Source organism: Erpetoichthys calabaricus, chromosome 13, assembly GCF_900747795.2.
Source record: "Erpetoichthys calabaricus chromosome 13, fErpCal1.3, whole genome shotgun sequence".
In the NCBI taxonomy this organism is placed as follows: Eukaryota; Metazoa; Chordata; class Cladistia; order Polypteriformes; family Polypteridae; genus Erpetoichthys; species Erpetoichthys calabaricus.
Window position 1 is genome coordinate 65,643,745 of NC_041406.2, and position 23,312 is coordinate 65,667,056.

At 38.6% G+C, this 23,312-nt stretch overlaps 1 protein-coding gene across 1 annotated transcript in view; it reads right to left on the reverse strand.

The window, feature by feature from the left end:
- Window positions 1–23,312, reverse strand: part of hepacam2 (HEPACAM family member 2) — an 89,258-nt gene that overhangs the window by 58,333 nt on the left and 7,613 nt on the right. The window contains exon 2 of the mRNA XM_028817094.2: window positions 842–1,198. Coding sequence (XP_028672927.2) covers window positions 842–1,198 — 357 coding nt within the window. The remainder of the gene's footprint in view (window positions 1–841; window positions 1,199–23,312) is intronic.

The following is a 23,312-nucleotide window of genomic DNA, read 5'->3' on the forward strand; positions in this document are numbered from 1 at the left end:
AGTCTAGTCCTCCAGACCATAAGTGATGGGATAGTTGACGAGAATTTTGCTTAATTTACACACACAAAGCCAGTAACTTTTTTGTTTAGAATATTTTATTTATAAGTGACACACTGTAGCAGGTAACATTGAAACCATAACTTTTCAGGAAATGGGGTTCAGTTCCCAGAACAGCTAATATTTTCCTGATGTTTTCATGTTCTCTCTGTTTCCATGTGAGACTTGTCTGACTGCTCTGGGGTCCTTCAATATTCTCAATATGTGTATATTAGATTAATTACCTGCTATCTCTCCATTATTGAAACTGTTTATTCCAATTGATGGTCACAAGAACTGGAGACTATCCCAGCAACATCGTGTACAAAACAAGTATCAGTCCTGAGGACATGCACATCAGAGCACTCACTTACTCATACACCCACACATCTTCATACTGCACCAATTAACCTAAGATGTGTGTCTTTAAGAGATGGGAGGAAAACCAAAGGCTCCTTAGAAAAACCCACACAGACATGGAATGTACAAACTTGGGCTGGGATTTGAGCCCAGCACTCTGTAGCTGGATGGAAACCAGACTAATCAGCACGTGGCCATGTCAGTTTTGAGAGTGAGTTCTGCCTAAGTAGGTTGTACATTTGTTGCTGTCACATGTCCAATTGTCAATACAGCTATGATAATACTGAATGTTCTTCACACAATACACTTTATCTGTACTTTTCACAGATGTCAGCAAGTTGTAAACACTAGTAATTATTCTAGAGCATTAGCTATAATCATACCACTCTCCTCGCTGAGCTATTTATCACGATATTGAATAAAAATTAGGATTTTTGCAACTCACCGTTCACAGTAACTTGGATCGTTTTCTCATCTGTGACCATGAGCTTCATTTGAACATTCACTGTTATCTTGTATTGCCCTTCCTCCATAGTGTCCAAATCTGTAATCAGTAAGGACGCATTCGGGGGGTGAAGTTTAAATTTCTTTTTGAACTCCATGCACATATCATAAATGAACAGGTCATTTCGGAATGTCACCACATGCTTGTAGTGGTTATCATTCAGTTTTTTGAACTCCCAGTTACCCTGAATGTCATCAACCTTAGACCTAACATCATATTCCACAGGTATTACCAGAGACTGTCCTTTAATCCCATGTATGATGTGGTTGGGCACCTTTAAAAATGCAGAACTAGAACCTGTATAAAAAGAAAAAAATGATTAATATTAATGACAAGAAAACATATCTATTCTCTGCATATGACCTAATAATGAAGTTTAATAAGAATATTCATAAACATTACCATGCAAGAGTATGTAACGATCTAAAATTTTAAATTGTAAGTTATAAACTGCACACACTGAGTCATGTTTTATATAACAGAAAACTACAAGAAAATTAGAACACAAAATGTGCCCCTTTATAATTTAACCATCAACTATAGACCCAGATGTGTACATTCAGGAATACTTATAATATACACTACAAGCTTTTAATATGTACAGTCACTGCATCACAAGATCCTGTAATATATAAAAAGTAACCTTTATTGACACTTTCAGCTCTTCACCTGTTTTAAGGTGCAACATTCTCTCCCAATGCCCTACGCAGCCCTTTACATCATGTCAGCAGTTACCAAATATGATTTCCATCCATACATATGTTCCTTTATTTTCTAAATGTGCTTTATTTGGTCAGTAATGGTCAAGCCAAGTCAAACTTAATTTATAAAGCACATTTACAACAGCCGAAACTGGACAAACGTGCTGTACAACAAAAGGTGAAAGAAGCAGTTAAAATACATATACACATCACAGATCTGCAGACATACTCAACCACTACATAAAACATAAACTCAAAATACCCACTCCCATGCATACATATTTATAATCATGAATGTACATGAGCCAACATAGACATACATACAGACAACTTACGGGGCCAGATGCCAGCAAGAAGAAATAAGACTTTTATGATTTATTTATTTAATTTATTTATAAAGCACTTTAAAAACAACCTCAAGGCTGGCCAAAGTGCTGTACAAAGAAAAACAACACATAAACACATAAGAACTGAAGAGATTCTTAATAGAATGTATAAAAAGTATACAAATAGCCAACATATTATACAGGGTTAAAAGCCAGAGAGTAAAAATGTGTTTTTAAATAGGATTTAAAGGCAGCTAGTGAAGGAGCCTGCCTAACGTGCAACGGCAAATCGTTCCAGAGTTTTGGGGGCTGCAACTGAAAAAGCTCAATCACCTCAGAGTTTGCATCGTGCCTTGGGAATGCGTAAAATCATCTGGTCTGCTGACCTGAGAGAGCGAGACGGTACGTAAGGGTGCAGCAGTTCCGACAAATAAAGAGGGGCACACCCATTAAAAGATTTAAAAACAAATACAAGGATCTTAAAATGGATTCGAAAACAGATTGGAAACCAGTGGAGGGAAGCCAAAATCAGGGTAACATGCTCATTCTTTCTTGTGCCAGTTAAAAATCGAACAGCAGCGTTTTGCACCAGCTGTAGGCCAGCCATGGAGGCCTGGCTAATTCCAAAAAGAAGCGCATTGCAGTAATCTAGACGAGATGTTATAAAAGCATGTATCACTGTTTCAAAGTTGCGCTTAGACAACACAGGCTTGATTTTTGACAGCCGCCTCAACTGGAAAAAGCAAGATTTTATCACTGCGTTCACATGGCTATCAAGTTTTAAAGTGGAATCCATTTTTCACCTAAATTTGTGATCATGGATTTCTCAAATTGAGCCACAGTGGAAAGGTCGATGCAGGGGCTCCCGCTGGTGCTATTGGGCCTAAATAGCATGACTTCTGTTTTGTTCTCATTAAAATTAGAAAATTTAATGCCATCCAACTCCTTATGTCAATAAGGCAATCAAGCAGGGGCTGGACAGAACATGGACCTTGGCGCTTCAGAGGGAAATACACCTGACAGTCATCTGCATAAACATGAAAGGAAATACAGTGTTTACGAAAAATAGCGCCGAGTGGCAGCAGGTACAAGGAGAACAGAAGAGGTCCCAGGATGGAGCCCTGTGGTACCCCCCAGGGGAGGGCAACAGTGGTGGAGGTAAAATTATCAATACTGACACAAAAACCTCTATCTGAAAGATAGGACCTAAACCATTGGAGAGCTAAACCTGTGATGCCCACCCACTGCTCCAGCCTAGAGATGAGGATCTCATGGTCTATCATGTCAAATGCAGCTGTTAAATCCAAAAGCATAAGTAGTACACAGTCACCAGAGTCCACTGTCAAAAGAATATCATTAAAAACCCTTAACAGAGAGGACTCAGCGCTGTGGTGAGTTTTAAACCCAAACTAGAACACTTCCAGAATTGCATGTTCATCCAGAAAGGACTTAAGTTGGGTATAGATGACTTTTTCCAAGAGTTTGGACAAAAAAGGTAGCTTGGAAATAGGCCTAAAGTTAGACATAACAGAGTGGTCCAGACCCGTTTTTTTCAGCAGTGGTTGCACAACAGCATGTTTAAAATGTTTAGGCACCACACTAGAGGTTAAACTACTATTAATAATAGTAAGAATTGAAGGACCCAAGGTAGAAAAGACCTCCTTAAGAAGTCGAGGAGGAACAACATCAAGGGGGGAGCCAGATGGCTTCATACTGAAAACCAGCTGATTTAAAAAGGACAAAGTGACAGACTCAAAGTGGTCAAACACAGCCAAACAGGGTATTAAAATGGATGGATCATGAGAAGGTGGTGAAATGAGGGCCCTAGTGCTTACAACCTTCTTCAAGAAAAAGTAAAGAAATTTATTGCAAGTTTCCTTAGAGGCTTCCAGAAAGACAGGTTCATGAACATTAAGTACAGAACTCAATGTGTTAAAAAGTACACGGGGGTTGTGAGAGTTAGACCCAATAACTTCAGAAAAAAATTTTGATCTTGCAGCTTTCAAAACTTTCTGATAATACAACCAACTTTCTCTCAATATTTCAAAAGAAACCTGCAACTTGTCCTTTTTCCACCTCCGCTCAGCTCTCCTGCCACAAAGTCCAAAGCAGTTTGGCAAGCAGAATTAAATTGAAGTGTTAGCTCCTCAGTATTGGAAGACACTGAGGGCTGTGAGGTCACTTCATAATTAAAAACAGCAGAAAACTGAGCAGTAGTGGAAGATTTAAGATCACTGCAGCGCCGAACAGGTGCATACGGTGTAGTAAATTGACAGAGAGGAACAAAATCAAATAAAACGGGCATATGGTCTGAAAATACTGCATCACCAATTTCCAGATTAAGAACAGATACACCGCGAGAAAAGATGAGATCCAGCGTATGCCCACATTCCTGAGTGGGACCAGTTACAGACTGAATTAGACTAAAAGAATCCATTAAATCTAAAAAGTCTTTCACCAAAGGCTTCTCAGTACAACAGACATGAATATTAAAATCCCCAACAATTAAAACTTGGTCATATTTTGGCATAAATTCTGCCAAGAAGTCATAAAGCCTTTACCTTAGATAAGTCTTAGCTGGAAAAAGCTGCATTCAACCACCAAATTTATCTGTTTGAATGAGCTGTCAAAAATCACACCTAGGTTCCTGACAGAAGCTTTATGATATATGGGAAGAGGTCCAAGAGCACTATACGCTATATTATACACTGGTCAACCAGCTGTGGCATCAAATCTTGCATACCCCTTGGAATCTTATTCCATGTCTCATTCAGTTTATGCGACTCTAAATGGATAAATTCTGATACATTATTGGATTTTTATTGAATAAGATCCTCATTTCCATTACTGGTGTCACATTAATAATTATTTCCTGTCTTGCATGCAATGCTGCTAGGATACTCCCATGTGGCCCTGAATTTTATTAAATTAATTTGATTAGGTTTGAAAATTGATAAATCCATAGTCAACATGTGTAATAGTTTAAACAGTGCACTGTCCTTGAGTTTAGTGTTTGGGGTGAAGATTTAAATTCTAGATCCCCAGAATAAAGAAAGCATCAGCTTATAGCATTGTTAAAAGTATTTGTTTTTATGTGATTTTTTCATGCCAGTCTTCTTTCTAAATGTTCATGTTTGTATACAATATCTTAATATTTATGAATTTGCAATGTTACTGCGTGACATTATAATCTAATTTTGTTGGTAACGTGTGCACTATATAATTTAACTAATTTCACTTTATTCATACAGTATAGTCCAACTTCTCTAAAAACATTGTAAGAGTAAACTACAAAAACATTCAAACTTTATATATCATATAAAAACACAAATGTGTTTAAAGTTACAAAAATAAACAGAATTATACATTTTTTATCACTTCCTCCCCAAATTAGGATTAAAAAAAGGTTGATCCAATAAAAGCAGAACAATTTAAGAATATTAGAGGAACAATATTAGCAGAACGTTATCTTTTGACAGGGGAGAAGTACAGTAATCCAAAAAAATGAAAACTCTTGGGGTCCACAGTCCTTGTAGGCTCCAACTTCCATGGTTCTATATAGCATATGTGCCCACACTGTATTCGATTTAGGTTAAAACAGAAAGCAAGTCCATTTCCTCTCTGTACTATCTGGTTGTCTTCTATTTTTAAACTTATCATGCAAAACTATAAATATAAATTTATATGTTTTTACTAGATTTACATTTTTAAGTTTTTACTAGAGACATGGAGACAAACAAGTCTGAAAACAGTATGTAGTATATAAAGATCTAATCTGAAAAATTTGAAGTTAAAATTAAAAAGATGGCCCTATGTTATATGTAAAGTTTGCTTCACACCTTGACTCTACACAGGCAGCATGAGCGCCTACCTATGTTAACTATCTCCTAACAGAAAAAAATACTACAGTACTGATAATTTTTGTATGTTTTTCTAATTTTCTCTGGGTCCATTTTTCACATTTTCTTAGTTTTTATGCTTCAAACAGGGTTTTGAACTTGGTCTAAAATCATTCAGATAGTTTCTGAATTATTTCATGTTTTAACCTGCTGCCATCTTGGTTTTGTTGTGGGTTCCTCAATTTTGGTTAGAGCTGTGTTAATAATATGTGACAAATGAATGTCATAATGTGTGATGTCACTGTTGCAACAATATAAAGGTCAGCACTGTGCACTTCCTGATTGCTCAAGATACTGGTTAACAAGTAAAAGAAGTTTGGTGGTGTTAGGAATGTGTTTTTGACTCTGGGCTTTGAAACTTTTTGTGTGTTTTTTTCAACTCAATTTTGGTATTGTGTATTGGATGTTTGTTTCCTTTAGAGTATATTATTTCTGCAATGAGCCCTGTTTGTTATTTCAATTATGACCTTTGGAACATCTGTCTCCTGCTCTGTGTTAGAATACTTTCTCTGCCTATTTCCATCACTGGCAGAACAAGTACAGCAATGTGATGGTGTGGGTCCTGCTCCATGCTCCCTCCTCTAATTTTGGGAGCCTCATGAACTCAACACCATCAGTAATGTAACCGGATGAGCTGTGTAAATGGGGACAAAACACTCTTGGAGTAATCAGAAGGTGCAAAGTGCTTTTATTAAAAAAACAAAACAAGAGTGTCTAAATAAATAGTGCAGATCTCCATAGTTCCATAAGTAAATAATCCATAAGAATGAGGTGAAAAAAGTGGAAGTTTAAAATCAATAAATAATCCTTTAAAACAAGGTTAAAATCAACGGGCTGGTAAAAGTCCTTTATAAAAACCTGGTGCCTTCTCCTTTAAACTGGTGGCTCCCCTGCTTCTCCCATGTGGGTCTTGCAACAGGGGAGTCACTCTATCCGCAGGTGCAGCTGACTCTCCTACTGGTCTGGTAGCCTTCCGTCCCCTGGCTATATACAACTCACTCACTAGGTTCCTCCAACAGCCAGGGTGCTCACCCTGGGGCTCTCCATGCCAAGCCTCCTCGACTCCCACTGCCTTTTCAGCCTTATGTGGCAAGCTGTCCTTACTCCCAGTCACTCCAGCTCCTAGGAACCACTCAGCTGGAGCGACCGCTTCCTACAGCTCCCATCGAGTGTTGGCCAAACACTCCTTCTGGGGCTCTACTCCCAGCTGCCTGCATTCACCAGCGAGCCTGCTCGCTTGCTCCTGCACTGGCTGTTACAGCCTCCTGCCTTCTTCTCTCCTTAACCTCCTTCTTCTGTTCTTTTTCCTTTCCTTTCCCTCTCTTGTGCCAGCCTGTACTCTGTGGGCACAGCATCTCAATCACACACCACAGGAAGCCAATGAAGCAATTGAGAATGATTGCACCTTCACATGCAGTTGCGTCTTGCCCATATTACCACATCAACTCCCCACGGATGAGTGGGAGCGCCCACGGAGACTTGACACGGCCAATGGGTTATTTAAAACTCGGCCATTCTTTCAGAGCCACGGACCCATTATGCCACAAGCAAAAGAAAAAAATCACAAAATTATAACAAAAATAATCACTTACAGAGAGAAAAATTCAAACACTTTAGGAACACATCACCCTCCTTGTTTTTGTTTTCTGAATATTATTATTTTTTATTTTCAGACTTGATATATTTTGTTCTTACCACAGTGAAGTCATCGCATTGCTATTTCAAGTCTGTTTGTTATGGGCACTGCCATTCTGGTGGTTATTTTTATGGCAGCTGATGCCTTGTTGCTACAAATTGTGTTTGTTGCTAGTCACTTGCTTTGAGTGCTTCTTGACTCATGATGTTGCCTGATATAAAAGAAGGTTGAGCAATGAAATATAGTCCATCCATCCATTTTCCAACCCGCTGAATCCGAATACAGGGTCAAGGGGGTCTGCAGAAGCCAATCCCAGCCAACACAGGGCACAAGGCAGGGAACCAATCCTGGGCAGGGTGCCAACCCACCGCAGTGAAATATAGTCCAAAATTTAAAACTTTTAAAAAAGCAGTTTGTTGCTGCCCTGCCGGAAACAATCTATGCAATAAGGGACCAAGGCTCACAATCACACACTCACAGTGGACCACAACACAATAAACATAATGTGCACGTCTTTAGAATAAGGGAGAGGACCATAGGAAACCTGTGCAGACATGAAACAAAAGTGCAAACTCCACATTAATGGTGGATTCATGAACTTATGAGAAACCACTGGGTGGGATTGTATATACATATATATTGTGGCAAGCGGCTGGAGGTGGTACCCAGCCAGGATGCCCAGGTGGAACGGAGTAGGGCTTACGCCTCCTCCAGACCATGAGGGGGCGACCGCCCTGGTGGCTTTGGGGACCACGGGAACGGAGCTTAGAAGCTCAACCCTATAGGGGCCCATGGTCACCGCCAGGGGGCGCCCCAGTGCCTGTGGAGCCCTGGCCCTCAGCACTTCCGCCACACCTGGAAGTGCTGGGTGGGAGAAGACCAGGGACACCCGGAGTGCTTCTGGGTGCGCAGCCAGTATTTCTGCCACACCAGGAAGGGGCGGCGGAAGCTTACCAGGAGGCACCTGAAGCATGTGTGTATAAGCGGGGCTGCCTCCCTCCATTTGATGGCTAGAGTCAGGAGGAAGAGAGACAGAGTCTTGGAGGAGAGCAGTGGAGGCGGACCTGAGAAAGGCATCGTGAGAAAGGCCTGGACTTTGGGGGAGTACTGGGGTGGTGTGTTTTACTTTGTAAATAGAATAATGTATAATAAACGTCTGTTGGGTGAACTATCGGTGTCCGCCTGTCTGTGTCCGGGCTGCTTTCCACAATATATATTATATATATATATATATATAAATGCAGGTATGTTACCTATCAATTTCATTAAGAACAGGAACCAGAAATATCTATGAGCTTATGGGAGAACAATTAATGCAGGGTTGTTCTTTTGCTAGAAATTCCTACACGAAATATCATTTTTCTTGCCTTCAAAAGAGCCATAGTTTTCCTATTTTGAATTGCCTTAAATAATGGGTAATAAGATAGTGTAAGGTGTGTCATTATTTAAGTAAGACAATAATAAGCTTGAAACAACCCACCTCAACAACATGCTGCTTGCGAAACATTCCATTCTGGCTCCATAAACACACAATAATTATTTACACCTCTCGGCTTCCAAAGCCGACTATTGCTTTACTGCACGTCTGTATAATCCCTCTTGTGCCACAGGGCATCCATCTGTTCAGTTCCTTTTACAGGGTCAGAGGGAGTTAGAACTGACTCCAGCAACATCAAGATTGAGGAAGGGATCTGCCCTGAACAGAATGCTTGTTTTTGCAAGAAAACCTAACGCATACTGCCATACTGAGTCACTTGTGCTTATTCAATATGGGGTCATGAGGAGCGGGGGCCTACCCCATTTTTTTTAGAACTTTTAACTTAACTTTTAACGTAAGAACTTTTAACTTAAGAACTTTTTAACTCTCTAAATAATTCACCTCTAACACAATCCTAGGCGAAAGGATATTATAAAGATGTTGATTTGTAAAATGGATTGCATTCGGCTGCTAATAACATCAGCAGTGTTTCTGCCCTGTTTGCCTATAGAAAATAAATGAAAATCATGCTGTTGATTATACAGAGTACTTGCTCTAGGTGTTCCTTCAACTGTCCATCCAATTTCAACTATACAGGACTGATTTAGCCTAACATGTATTTGACGTTTTCTACCAGTACACAGGAAGAATATGCCAATTTTGTATAGACAGTGATCAGACGAGGACTCACACTCTATATATGGACACATAAGTTCTCTCTAGAGTGATCCTTGTACTCAAAAAACACCAAAACAGTCCAAGAAAATACTAGGAAGGGCAGTTTATTAAATAACACAAGTTACAAATGAGATAAAGGTAGGAGAATAAAACACACAAAAGAACAAAGTCTAGGGCCCTTCTGGCTCTGTCTGCACTCCTCAGGACTGTCTACCCCACTACATAACTATAACTGACCTTCCTCCCTTCCAGACTTCCTCTTCAATAATACACTGGCCTCTTTTTCCTCCTTGCCAGAAGCTCCCCTCCCAACTCCAAGCTTATCCAGGGGTAGAGGACCTTATAAGGTTCATCCAAGGAGAACCCCAAATATTTCAGGGTCACCTCTACTTCCACAGAGACTGCACTTCCCATGAGCCTCTGTGGGTACCTGAATCATGACAGCAAATTAATACTGTTGACCACTAGCACCCTGCTCATTTACTGCTCTATTATAGTCCATTCCCACCTGAAAACCTCTTTCCATGGCATCCTGGATGAATTCTAACGTCATGTTCAGGATGTGAGCAGTTCTTACTGCCTTCCAGTTTAATATAAACATTGTGAACTGGTGCCAAGTGAGGACCAGAGCTGTAGTCAAGAGAGGCCTGGTAAAATGAAAGAGAAAGTGGGTAAGTTCATTTCTATAGTAAGCAGGAGGACCCCCCCACACCCCCCACCCCAAGACATTCAGCAGGCATTCCTGTTCTCCAAAGAGGTTTTATGGATAACAGAGGAATCAATACTTGTTCAAGGCTTAAAAGTCCCACCAATCATTGTACTTGAGGTCGGATGCTGAGTAGGACAAGGCTTCAACTGGTTCAAGGAAGAGTTTCAGGGCCGTGTGTGAGAAATTTGAAAGGGAGATTGAGGAAGTGTCCTAGTGTGTTTTAATTGGGAAGGGCAACTCTGGCAAGTAGACAGGCATGCAAATCTAATAGAAAGGCCCAGTTGGGCACCCAGGATTTTGTTTTTTAAGTAACACTCCTTGTAATGTCTCCTTCCTTGTGATTTTTATTTTGTTAATCAGCACCTTGTTTCTTACACTTTGACCAGTTTGTTTCTGGGTTTGGGAATGGCTCAAGCGCACCCTTATTGCTCACAATACAATTCAGTTTTGAATTCTAGGAAATTTTAAGATTATTTATACTCATTCCATTATGTTCTATCTTTTTGGCAACAGTACTCACAAATACAAGATGGCTTCTTTCTGTAATTTTCCAATTCAGAAGTAATTGACGTTACCAGATGCATTTCAGTTGTCCTGATTAGCTATTTAAAATTCACCTAACTTGCATGTTTTGGAAGATGGATGGAAAGTATGATAGGCCTCCTGACTTGTACATCTTGCTTTTTAGACATTCCTTGTTCCCTGCCAACCAGATGCTTCTTTCTAATTTGGTGAAGATACAGAATTTGATCAATTAAATATATAACAGGACTTACCTTTCTTTTATTGGCTTGTCATTTTATTAGGGCCATAATTTTGTAAGACAGGAGTTTGTCGAAAGTATTTCTGTTTAGTAATAAAAAGCTAGATATGCTGCTATTATAAAATGGGCATATTCTTTTTATGGTTTAGAAATATCTCGTCACGCTAAGAATCATAGTTTGCTTGCAGGAGCGATATATTTGTGCTAATCCAAGACAGAGACTGCGAGATGGGAGGGGGAAGAGTGACGTCAGGAGTTGGGAGCCGGACAGACCCTCCTCACTGTCCTTTTTCACTAATATGCAGGCAGAGCCGTGGGGCACGGATAATTGATTATGGTAGACAGCTTCAAGTTGAACACAAATATAATTTCAGATGGACTGTATCACAGTGGATTTTGGAGACTTTTATTTAATTTAGTTTGTTTAATCACTTAAAGATGCTAGCACATAATACTGTATTAGTTTAATTGAGCTAAAATGTTTTACTGCTTATTTTCATTTGTACTCAGAATTTGATGCTTCTTGTTTCAGTGCCCAACAATATTTGAGGATCATTAATGGATTCCACTTGCCCTGATACTGCTTTTCCTGCATTGCATTGTTAATGAGACCTTTCATTATGTTCAACTGTACTAAGTGTAAAGGACAGCCGGGTCCCATGCCCGGCAGGGACGCCTCTGCTACATCTGTTCCGGGAGAGCAGCCATGGACTGTTCAATACCTCCCCCGGGATGCTTGGTGGCAGCCTCTCTGGCAGCCAATGATTCCCCAACCCGGCGCATGGCTCCATGGGAGATGGAGTCCTCCATAGCCTGGTTGGGGGCTCGGATGGCCGCCAGGGGGAGCTGCGTGGAGTCAGCAGCCTGGTTGGTCATACCTTCAGCCCCACCTGGAAGGGCAATTAGGACCAGGTGGCCAAGCACCTGGACCGCTTCCGGGTGGGATATAAAAAGGGCCAGCCACCACCACTCAGGAAGCAAGAGTTGGGAGGAAGGAGGATGAAGCTTGTGGTGGAGTGATGGGAGAGAAAGAGTGAGTTATTGTGTGGTGGAGAAAGAGGTGCTTTTGAGACTGTGTATTACCTGTGGGTCACGGGAAAGACGTGCGCCCACGGGTGAAGAAGAAAATAAAGCCCTTGTGTTTTATAGTGCCTCTGTGTTGTTCTGTGCCGGGTCGGGCACTATATAGCGCTCTCTTTTACATAAGATAAGCAGGGAAGAAGTTCAAGTGTGAATGCAGAAAATGAATCTTTAGTGACATGTTTTTCTTCATGGCTTTATATTCCTGCAGCAGGTTGTCAGCTAGCTGGATGCAGTTTGGTGCTCTGTAGATACCAAGAACATTCTCAACAACATCATTACATGTCTTCCATATGATTTACTCTGGTCCCACTGGTAGACCTCCACACCGCTTGTCGTTGATGATGTGTCGGATCTGTGGACCAATGAAAATGCCTCCCTTAATCTTGCCATCAGTTATCTGAAGTATCAAAATCCTTCACCTTCCCCTCTTAATTTTATTCATGAATTATTTTATCAGTATAATTTTAGATGAAAAGGGGGCCAAAATATCTTGGTTATAAACAAGTGGTTCATGAACCACACGTTTTTGCTCTTGAATGAAATGCACATGAAGCAGCCAGTTCTTTTATATGTAATGAGACTCTTTAGCATGGCTGTCCCATTCATAAATTTGCTAGCTGCATTTTTACTAGCAGTGCCACTGCTTTTAAGTCACCACAGATATTTCAGTTGTAGTTGTTGTACTATGCAATATATACTGAAAATATGACAGGAAATTGCAAAAATAGGTGATTGTAATAAAACAGTACATGATAAGGAAACTTAAAGATGATTCTTTTGTGACCAGCAGGACAAAATCCATACGGTCCACCCAAAAGGGTTCAAGAAGCAAACTGATTGTTGTCCATTTAGCAAATGCAGTTGTTCTTCTTTAGATTTCAGTTGAATTAATTTCAACAGTTTGTAACAAATCTGCCTGCCACGCCAAAACGGGTCGATCATTACCGCTAAACTGTCCTACTTTAAAGCAGATGATAAAAGGCTAGGTCAATATAGCACCCTGCAGTGCACTCTCGTACACACCTTTTTAAAATGTTCAGTTCAAACCTGATGACTGAGGATTTACAGTAAAAGAGAAAAAAAAGCTAGTGTTCAATATCCATAGACACAGAGAAATATATTATATTACAGAAAAGACAGGAAGAGAAAAGAACAATAACAATCCCTTTCATCTGCCCTCCCAACCCAAAAATAACCCTTATACATGCTGATACAATATATATATATATATATATATATATATATATATATATATATATGCAGTAAGAATATCACTCCTCCAGTTCTCCTTCCGAAGCTCACATGTAAGGAGAGAGAACAGCCAAGAACAAGATGGGAAAATCGAACGAAGCAGATCAGAATCTGCCTGGGCCATGAGAAGGGTCTCGGAGCTTCTAAAGACCTGACTGTTAGATGGAAGTCGGCGATTCTTTTTTGATTTGTGATTTGGTGTTCCACTATTTCCCACGGACTTGTGTGAGCTTCATGAAGACCTTATAGTTCTTTATCATGGCGCAGACTGACTGTATAGTTTCTTCCAGTTAAGACTTTCGTTGCTTGGGATCGGCATCCATTTATACTCTTCGTTTCACCTGCTGCTAACAGGGGCTGGAACTTTGGACTTACATGTGAGCTTCGGAAGGGGAACTGGGGGAGTGATGATATTCTTACTGTATATATGTATATTTTTTGTATCGGCACGTATAGGGGTTATTTTTGGGTTGAGGGGGGGACAGATAAAAGGGATTGTTATTGTTCTTTTCTCCTCCTGTCTTTTCTGTGATATATTTCTCCATGTTTATGGATATTGACCACTAGCTATTTTTTTTTCTCTCATACTGTTAATGCTCAGTCATCAGGTTTGAACTGAGCGTTTTATAGGGGTGTACTGCAGGGTGCGATATTGGCCTAGACTTTTATCATCTGCCTTAAAGTAGGACAGGTTAGTGGTAACGATCGACTCATTTCGGCGTGTCTGGGCAGATTTGTTACAAGTTTGTATATGTAGTATATACATTGAAGAAAAGTGTGCTGTTTTAAGATTTAAGTCCTGAGGACCTATCTGGATGTAAAATGTCCACACTCCTTGCCTGCTGACATCAGTGGTATACTTTCAAACTCCACAAAAGTGAAGAGCTGCATTTTATGATTTATCTGTTATCAAAATCAAGGTTTAGTCAAACATAAAGTTATATTCCTAAGAATGCTTAATCAAAATCAATGTCATGGGGGCTGCTGTCTCTCCTCGTAGCACTGCACACAAGGCAGGAACTAACCCACACAGGTTGCCAGGCCATCACAGATTTATTTAAACATGCTTTATTTAAAAAAAAAAAAAAACACTTCTACAAAACAGATTAAAAGCCTGAATTACCACAGTGATGCAAAGTTACATTTTTGAACAAAAAATTTAATTTTTTTTTGATGCCATCAAGTTACAAATTGGAGTTAAGGGGTGGAAAAGTGTCTAACACTTGAAAGTAGCCAAAAGTATTATGTTTCTTTAATAAATAATTCTAGAGTTATTCTCGCTTGGCTCTTTAATTTTTGAACAACTGTTGAAAATCACCCAATCAGTGAAATTGTATTATATATTATTTTCTGTAACAGGCTCAATCAAACATGTACAGTCAAAAGACAAATAAGACTTGTGAGACATGTGTTAAGGTTTCCTCTAAGTAAGTACTGAATTATATAAATGAATAAAATAAAACAAACAGCATTACCTATTTCTAGAAATCTATCTATACAAATCTATGCATCTATTTGAATAAAGTTAAGAATGTTGGCCTGTATTTCCAGGCATCACCCGAGAATGGCTCGAACGGTTTACATGAAATTTGATCTATGTATATGTATTTATCTTGGTCACAGTCAGAGTACAGACTACCTTTTTCCTTCCTGACTCTACTGGTAGCTTCTTTGAGAAATTTTGCTATGTGGCACATTATTTTCTTACTTTTTTGAGTCCCAAATCAAGGATGCAGATTATAATGAAAGTTTAGGAATAAATCAAAGGTAGACCGACTTAAAAGCAGTGTACACATCACCTTGGTTCTGCCCTCAGGAGCAAATTTGTGGACTTTGACAGTTACAAGAGTTTCGATGAGGATACAACCTGTCGGATCTCATCATTCACATTCTGGGGAATAAACTCAATATTTTTGCTATTTCTTTTTTATTCATATTCGAATAATATGCCTATTAGAAAGAGAACCAATTTAAATACAAGAAAAGTTGATGTCAGAAGAAAGTGTCTGATGTGAAATTGTGAGAGCCAGGAGCAGCGAAATAACTGTGTAGCTGCCAACCGCCAGAGGAATGCTCAAGAAAGAGAGGCAAAAAGCCAAGAGGAATGATAACTGCACCAAGCTTAAAATGGAGAATGTCATATACAAAAAAGAGGACAAGAAAGCTACAAGGGATGCTCACAGCACGTGGATACTGATCAGGACATGCACACTTGGGCAAGGCAGACAGAGAGTCTAGAGGAAGAGTCCCAGCGGCTGCAAACTGGCTCAGTGAGACACACCCAAATCAGGGAGGGAGAGAGTGTAGAAGAATGCTCACTGATCAACCAAGACATATGGAGTTAAGACAAGCAGAGTCCACTCAACAGTGTGAGAAGTGTTTAGAATCTAACAGCTTAAGGCAGGTTTTAAGCAATGTCGGTCCTGGATGGCTGCAGTAGCTGCAGGTTTTTGTTCGATCCCAGTTTCTCAAGGAGAAGTCAATTATTACTAAAGACGCACTTATTGTTCAAGCAACATTGTAATATTTCATTTTAGTTGTCACACTTGTTAACATTTCCCACCCTTAATTGGTACTTTTAGTCTTAAAAAGCTGCATTCACTGTTTTTAATAGAACCTTATTGGCAATAAGATACAAATGACAACAGAACCATCAGGTCTCCATCTAGCTTATCACAATTAACACCTTTGTGTGTTTATCTGGTTTGGTTAAATATTTGGAAGGAAACTGAAGAGAAAAAAGTGAAGGACAAAGAATTACTTGTGTGTTTAAGGCCTCAAGTCATTTGGGTCATTAGGAAATATAAGAATGACCTGACATAACAGAGTTAAAACACTAATAAGCCATAAAATTAAATAAGCTATAATATTGATAAGGACTGGTTTTTAATTATGCATCTGGGTTGTAACAAAAGCCTGTGGCCATTGTGGTCCTCCAGGACGGATGTTACTTACCACTGGCTTAAGGCGTGCCCAACATTTAGTGTCTGCTTGAGAAGTAAATGCCTTCAACTATAACTTTCTATATGATTATGCTTCTGCATCAGACATTGGTTTCATGGACCAAACTTGCAGAACAATTGGTTGACACCATTTTTAGAAATAACAGTATAATTATTATCTCAATATAAAAAATGTTTACAAATTTCTGTAAAAATAATATTAATATTCATACATTATAAACTGGAATACATATTAATTTATTCAAGAAATTAAATCAAATGCTGTTTATTCTCCCTATAGTTTTTGAAGTTGTAATCTGTCCATTATTGATGGGTAACTCAGTTAGTAAGCATTATAAGGAAAGAAAGCACTGAGGTGAATAGGATTTTAAGAGTGCACTTCCTGAATTGCAAAAAATATTAACTGTCCGATACCTTTTTATCCTAATATACTTAGTATTTCTTATTTCTCCTCCAAACTCACCATCTTTGCTTAGTATTTCTTATTTCTCCTCCAAACTCCGCCATCCTTTTCAGGTCCACAACCAATCTCATCAGCCATCTAAAGTGAGTTTTGTTGCTTCAATTCTTATAACACCTTCAGTGCAACATACTAAAAGTAACAGTTTGATGTCAAAGGAACCACAGCGATTCACTGCATCCTCATGATATGATAAAGTCACATGAATCTGTAGAAACTGTAAGATCAGTAAAAAGTAAAAGGATTATCCATTTATTGTTAATTGAAGTACTAGGGTGTTGTACCATGATAGCCATTATGGATGAAGTGAGAAGTCAAGCAAAATTACACCTTTTATTGGCTAACTAAAAAGATTACAATATGCAAGCTTTCGAGGCAACTCAGGCCCCTTCTTCAGGCAAGATGTAATACAGAAACTGGAGTTCCCTATGTTTATATACACACTAGGACAGATAGAACATCGGAAAACCTTCAAGTGAGATATCTTGGATGTAAAAAATATGAATAGATCTCTTCAGGATAAGATTCATTTAGCAAGAGAGGAGAACAGTGTATAGGCAAGATCTTTGGATAAGATAACTGTCCAACAAAGTCTTTTGAAGTTTCTGATAAGTTTTTAAATACAATGTGGATCTGTAGTCAGGTTGTCTTTGTCAGTCCTACAGATGCAAACAATCCTCATACCTGGCAAATAAAACTCTTGCCTCTATTCAAACCATGTTGTGAACAACATGTTTAACACGTTGTGTTAAATTTTAGCATGAGTTTCACTTCCCATTCTTTTCTCTCTTGCTGTGTTCTGAAGTTGCCCATAAGCACTGTGACTTTAAAGTCCCTCTCACGGTGTCCATGGCTGTTGAAGTGGGCCGCTACAGGAACATCTGTGTTGCCACATTTAATGTGGAACCTGTATAAATTCATTCTCTGGCGGAGTGTTTGTCCAGTTTCTCACACATAGAGTGCAGTGTCAGGACATTTCATACAGAGAATTAGGTAGACTACATTAGATGATCTGCAGGAAAATTATCCCTTTATGCGATGTTCTAGTCGACAGTGTGGTATAACTACACGGTCTGTATTATAAATGTGAGCACATGATTTACATCTTTTCTGTAGGCAGACCAATGTGTTTATCGAAGAAGCTGAATGGTGCAAACTGCCATGTCAGCTTTTGAATGTGTACCAGTGTTTGATGTGTAAGTCTATAAAAATGGAATGACAGCATGTATCCTGCAAATAAGAGCATTCCTTGTTTATAAGTTTTGAATTCCTGTTTAAAATAGTCACAACATACTTGCATAATGGAGTAAAGAAGGTACTTAATCCATTTGCTGCAATATTTGTTTTGGACTTTGATCATCCTAGGGCAAATCTAATCAAGTCATCTTTCTAATTCCCTGTTGACTGGCCAACACCTAAAACACTCTGTGTTTGGTATGAAAACATAATGGAACTAATTGCATATGGCTTGTTTATGGCAGTTCAGACCTGATGAAACCAGAAGACCTAAGTGGCTTGTGGTAAACATCTAGAAGGACAGCTTACAAATGCATTGGGCACCATATATATGTGTGTAGATTTAGTCTTAAAAAGTCTAGTGTTTTTCATTAATCCTGTAAATCTTTTCTAATATCAAGAAATTATATTCTTACTGTATCAGCAATCTCCATTTGAGTTCATAATTGCTATGCCCAGATTGTTATTTAAGAGTCTCTCTGACGTAAAGACTCAGAAGACAGTTGATTCCTCTTCTTATAATTTAATACATTTGATTTAGATTTGGGATTTAGGAAAGCCAGAGCCTTTAGATCAAAAGCTAACTTTGGATGGGATACCATGACATCCATCACCAAGCATATGCTTATATAGCAGAAGTCCTGGTTTTTCAGGTGAGAGATGGAGGCACAAATGCTGAATTGAGCTAATATTCTTCATAACAGTTTATTATTATCAACTTATATAACTCCTTTATCCAAGGTGGCTTATGACATTTCAGATACAATTCGCTACATTTTGTTTCTTCTACTGAAGCACAAGGACTTGGTTATGAGCACAAAGTTTTTCTTGCACCCCTGACACAACCTGGTGTAACAAAGAAACTTCCCCATCAAGGTAAATCTGTTTTTTAAAAACACAGATTATTCACAGCTTTAAAAGAGCATTGATATCTTATTCTGTTCATAAGAATTATTTATGAACGCTTAGATACCAACTTTAGTTTTTTTCGTCCGGTACCCCCTGACTCACTGGTATGAGAAAACCTTCACAAATGATATACCACTAAATTCGTCAAGCTTTTTGGGATAAGCCTGTATTTTTGGTCCTCTAGACCTGAAAACCCCTCATTTTTAGGCCATTTGTAAACTATATTTTGTGCAGGAAATTACACCCTTATGATAAAGGTGTCTTCAACAAAAACGATCTGAAGGACTTGAAGTAGTTCATGCCACATTAACTGACTACAGGGGATTGTCCCCTAATGGGATACGAGAGGTCAGAGTTACTCCTTTTCACAAAACATAAAAAAATGAGGATCAATAATATAGGCATGTGGAGTGTCAATTTATGCTGGTTTTGTGGTTGCTGGTCACATATTTTTGATATCTGATTCTTTATTTCTGATTTCTGATATAATATCTGATTTCCTAGCCTTTTAAGAGACAATCCCAGAATGTTAAAACTGACAAATTTCAAACATATGCATGCAGGGTATCATTTTTGGACTATTGCAATCAAGAATATTTGGACTTTAAACAAATATTTGATGCAACTGTTCTTGTTTATTATGTACCTATTATGTTTACCTCCTGAAGTAAATCATTACACTTATGAACACTCTGAATTATGGTGGCTAATAGTAATTGTTTCTAAAGTAACAAATATCTTAAAAATTTAGAAAAAATACCTAGTCTGGTTCTGCACATTTTTAGACTCAAGGTGAAGAGTACCTGGGTCAAAACATAAAAACAAAAGCCTTGAAACTTACCGAATACAGTCATGTGCTGATTTACGGCCCACCGAGGGAAGGTGATTCTACTTATGGCCAAGGGCCATAGGAAAAACAATAGTGTAATAATGTTCAAGAAATTGCCAGAACCAGCAGCAGTAATAAATCTTTCATCATCATCATTATTATTATTATTATTATTTCACAGGGTGTTATATTTTTTCTGACTCTTGTAGGGTAATTTTTATGTATTCAGCTCACACCACCACAACCTTTATGGTCCTGCAGCTCAGTTTTGCCTTTTCAAATTAGTTGACAACCCATTAGCATCAAATGTAAACCATCCCCTTGGTGAAACAAACTCACTTAGAAATGGGAAAACATTTCTAATCAGTCAATCAATAAGTGCTGCTGATTGCTTAGGTGACCCACCATTACCCAGTTGTGAGCCAACAATGACAAACTGCAACCCACCAGTGGATGAGAAACACTGCCTTACACAGACTCAGCGTGCAGCTGCAAGATACAAAGATCGCTTTGTGCTACTCCATAGTGGCAGCTAAAATATTCGTACTGGTTACCCACACTGGACCCACAAAGCCTCAATGACCTGTATGCTTTGCGACCGACATATGAACAGTTTGACATAAGGCCAAATGACCAGTCCAAAATGGAGCCATAAATTGGTCCACGACTATACAAACACTTTGAAGCAACAAAGGTTTCAATTTTATTCATTACGCATTTCTGAGGCATGACTTTGACAAAAAAAGTAAATAATACTTTTTATCACAGATTCTAGGTAATATTTTCTCTGGGAAAGGGTACGTTTCCTATTCACTTGTCTCCTTGTGGGTAGAGTTTTGCCATTTCCCACCCCTAATGCTAGCACACATACTGAATCATATGGAAGCTTATCCCTGCTACTCAAAACAAACAATATATTACATTGTTTTGCAAAGTTATTGCTGTTTTCATTGTGCAAGCTTTTGCTTCAGAAGTCTAGTGACAGTTAGTGAGAAAAGTTGAGCACAATGCACTTTCTCACTGCAGAAACTTTGTTCTTAGGAACCAATGAGTTCCTGTACAATGTAGGCCCTGGGCCACTACTAGTTCCTGGCCACTTTCATGTGTTGTGTTCCCACCACAGAAAAGGAACTGTAATCTTTATGCAAAATATGTGACATGCAAAGAAGAGTGGGCAGTACTTTAGTTTGGGTACTGAAAAAATGCATCTATCACACATTTACTCTCACTTAACCAAGGCTTCTTTTGGTGATAATACACTTACAAAACATCAGTAAAGTGGTTATTCATCTGTGCCATATGGCCTACTAAAATAACTTCACTTTTCAGTGGTCTGAAGTGGCTTAAGTGAGACATAGCTCTTTAGATATTTGTATACTTCATTATAAGACCTGTGAATCCTTCATATTCCTAAGTAATTTTACCAGCATATAAACAGAGGTGAATAACCACCTTACTGTTGCATCATATCCATAATTAAGAGTAAAATAACCCTTTGTTTAGATCTTGTTCCATAAGAGTAAATGAGTAATAGAGACATTTTTGTAGTACCCAAACTAAAGTGTTACCAAGGAGTGATGCAATGGAAAGTGCGTCGCAATCGGAAGTTCACAAGGAAGATTATTACATAAATGTGGTGCATGGTGTGGCACACCACAGGGTTGACTATGAAGAGTGATATGAGGTGCAAAGTGCAGAGCATTCATGAGATCACGGGGGACTTGCTGCTTTTATGCGGTTCACGGCACAAATCACACCAGGGAAGCGGCTTTTGAAGAGTGATATGAGGTGAAGTGTTGTGCTTCATCTTTCCCAATAACTCCCCAATAACTCCCTAAAGTCAAAACTATTAACTGATTGGTAAGATGATGCCAATGCTTGTGGTCAACCAATCAACCCATGTAATCAGCCAAACTCCACCCATGATAGTTCCTAGTTGAACAAAAAGTACATACTCTGGAGTATGAGCTAAAAGAAGTACCAGGAACTGCCTACTAGAAACTACAAATGGCTCAAAATCCTGCGGTGAGAGTGCTACAAAGGTTCCTGAATTTCTTACAATGTTCAATTTAGGTTAAGTTTTGTAAGTTTAGTGCAGATGGTATGTGCATAGAAGTACACAACACTTAAATTGTGACTTAGCCAGAAATAAAACCCTGACACTTGGAGCTGTGATACACAAACTTTGTCCCTATAAATTATTTAAATCTAATAACATTACATAGACAAATAACAACCTCTGTGGTTATCATATGACCCTGAATTCAGTACTGAGTTTACAAATGAAGTGAATGACTAAAAACTAGTTAAATTAAAAATGAGGGTGACTTAGGTTCTTGATGTATGTATAAATAGTACCCACTACCAATCATACAGCCAGTTTATAATCCATTTGTTTTTCACCAACTGATCAAATTAACAGCCACAGGACACGAAAGCCTTGAGGCAATAAATGCAAAATACCAGCTATGAACAAAATTTAAAAATGAAAATTAAGAGTTGAACTTTGAAGTTCACAGCACTGAAGGCAATGAATTAGTGTTTGATTAGTTTCCTTACAACGAGGAAAGTGGACAGTACACCGTGCTCCTCCATGACACCCTTGCTCATGTCCTTACCAATTTCCCACAAATGAACAATTTAAAAGAAAATGATTTCTGAAATAATGTTTAACTGGCTAGAACGGATGTCAATTTTAAAATTTCATTTAATTTTGTATTTATGATCAATTTAGTCTAGAAAACAGAACAATGTATGACATTGTAATTGCCTTTCTTACAGTGCTACAACCAAGAGAGACATCATATCATGTCATGTCATTTTCTGACCCGCTTAGTCCAGACCAGAGTCATGGGACATTAAAAAAGAGTTGGATGCTAAGTTCATTTTAAATAGTCTAGAAATTCTTTAAAGTTGTGTGGAAATAATATGACATTTTAATGTCTTAGATAAAATTGGAAAATGTGTCAGTGGTGTAATGGCTGGTCTATGCTCTATAAATTGCAGCTACTCCATTCTTGAAGTTTCTAAAGTTCACCATGTTGTCTTTCTAGGAAAGTCATTTTACCAGCAAAAAGTTAAGAATTGTTTTGTAGAATTTAGGATGCATTGTTATTTTTTTTTTATTCTTTGTATTTTTAATTGTTAGTCTGATCATATCATCTTGTCATCATTTTGTATACTCATTTCTCATGGGCACTGACATTTTGTGGGTTTATTACTATGAGTGTTGCCATTTCGTTTTTAAGGTGCTGTATGTTTCTGAACATTGGTCATACACTTTGCATGCTACATGGCATTGAGGAAAATGTGGCTGCACACAGGAAACTGCATCCCAACTTCAAATACTTACAGGAAAGACCTCACCAGACACTTGTGCTCAAGCATTAAAAGGTGATAAACTGGAGTTGAACTTCACTGCTGCAATGTACTGTGCTGAAGTGCAAGATGAGCCCTTACTGTCAAACGCTTGAAAAAGTAAGTGAAAGAAA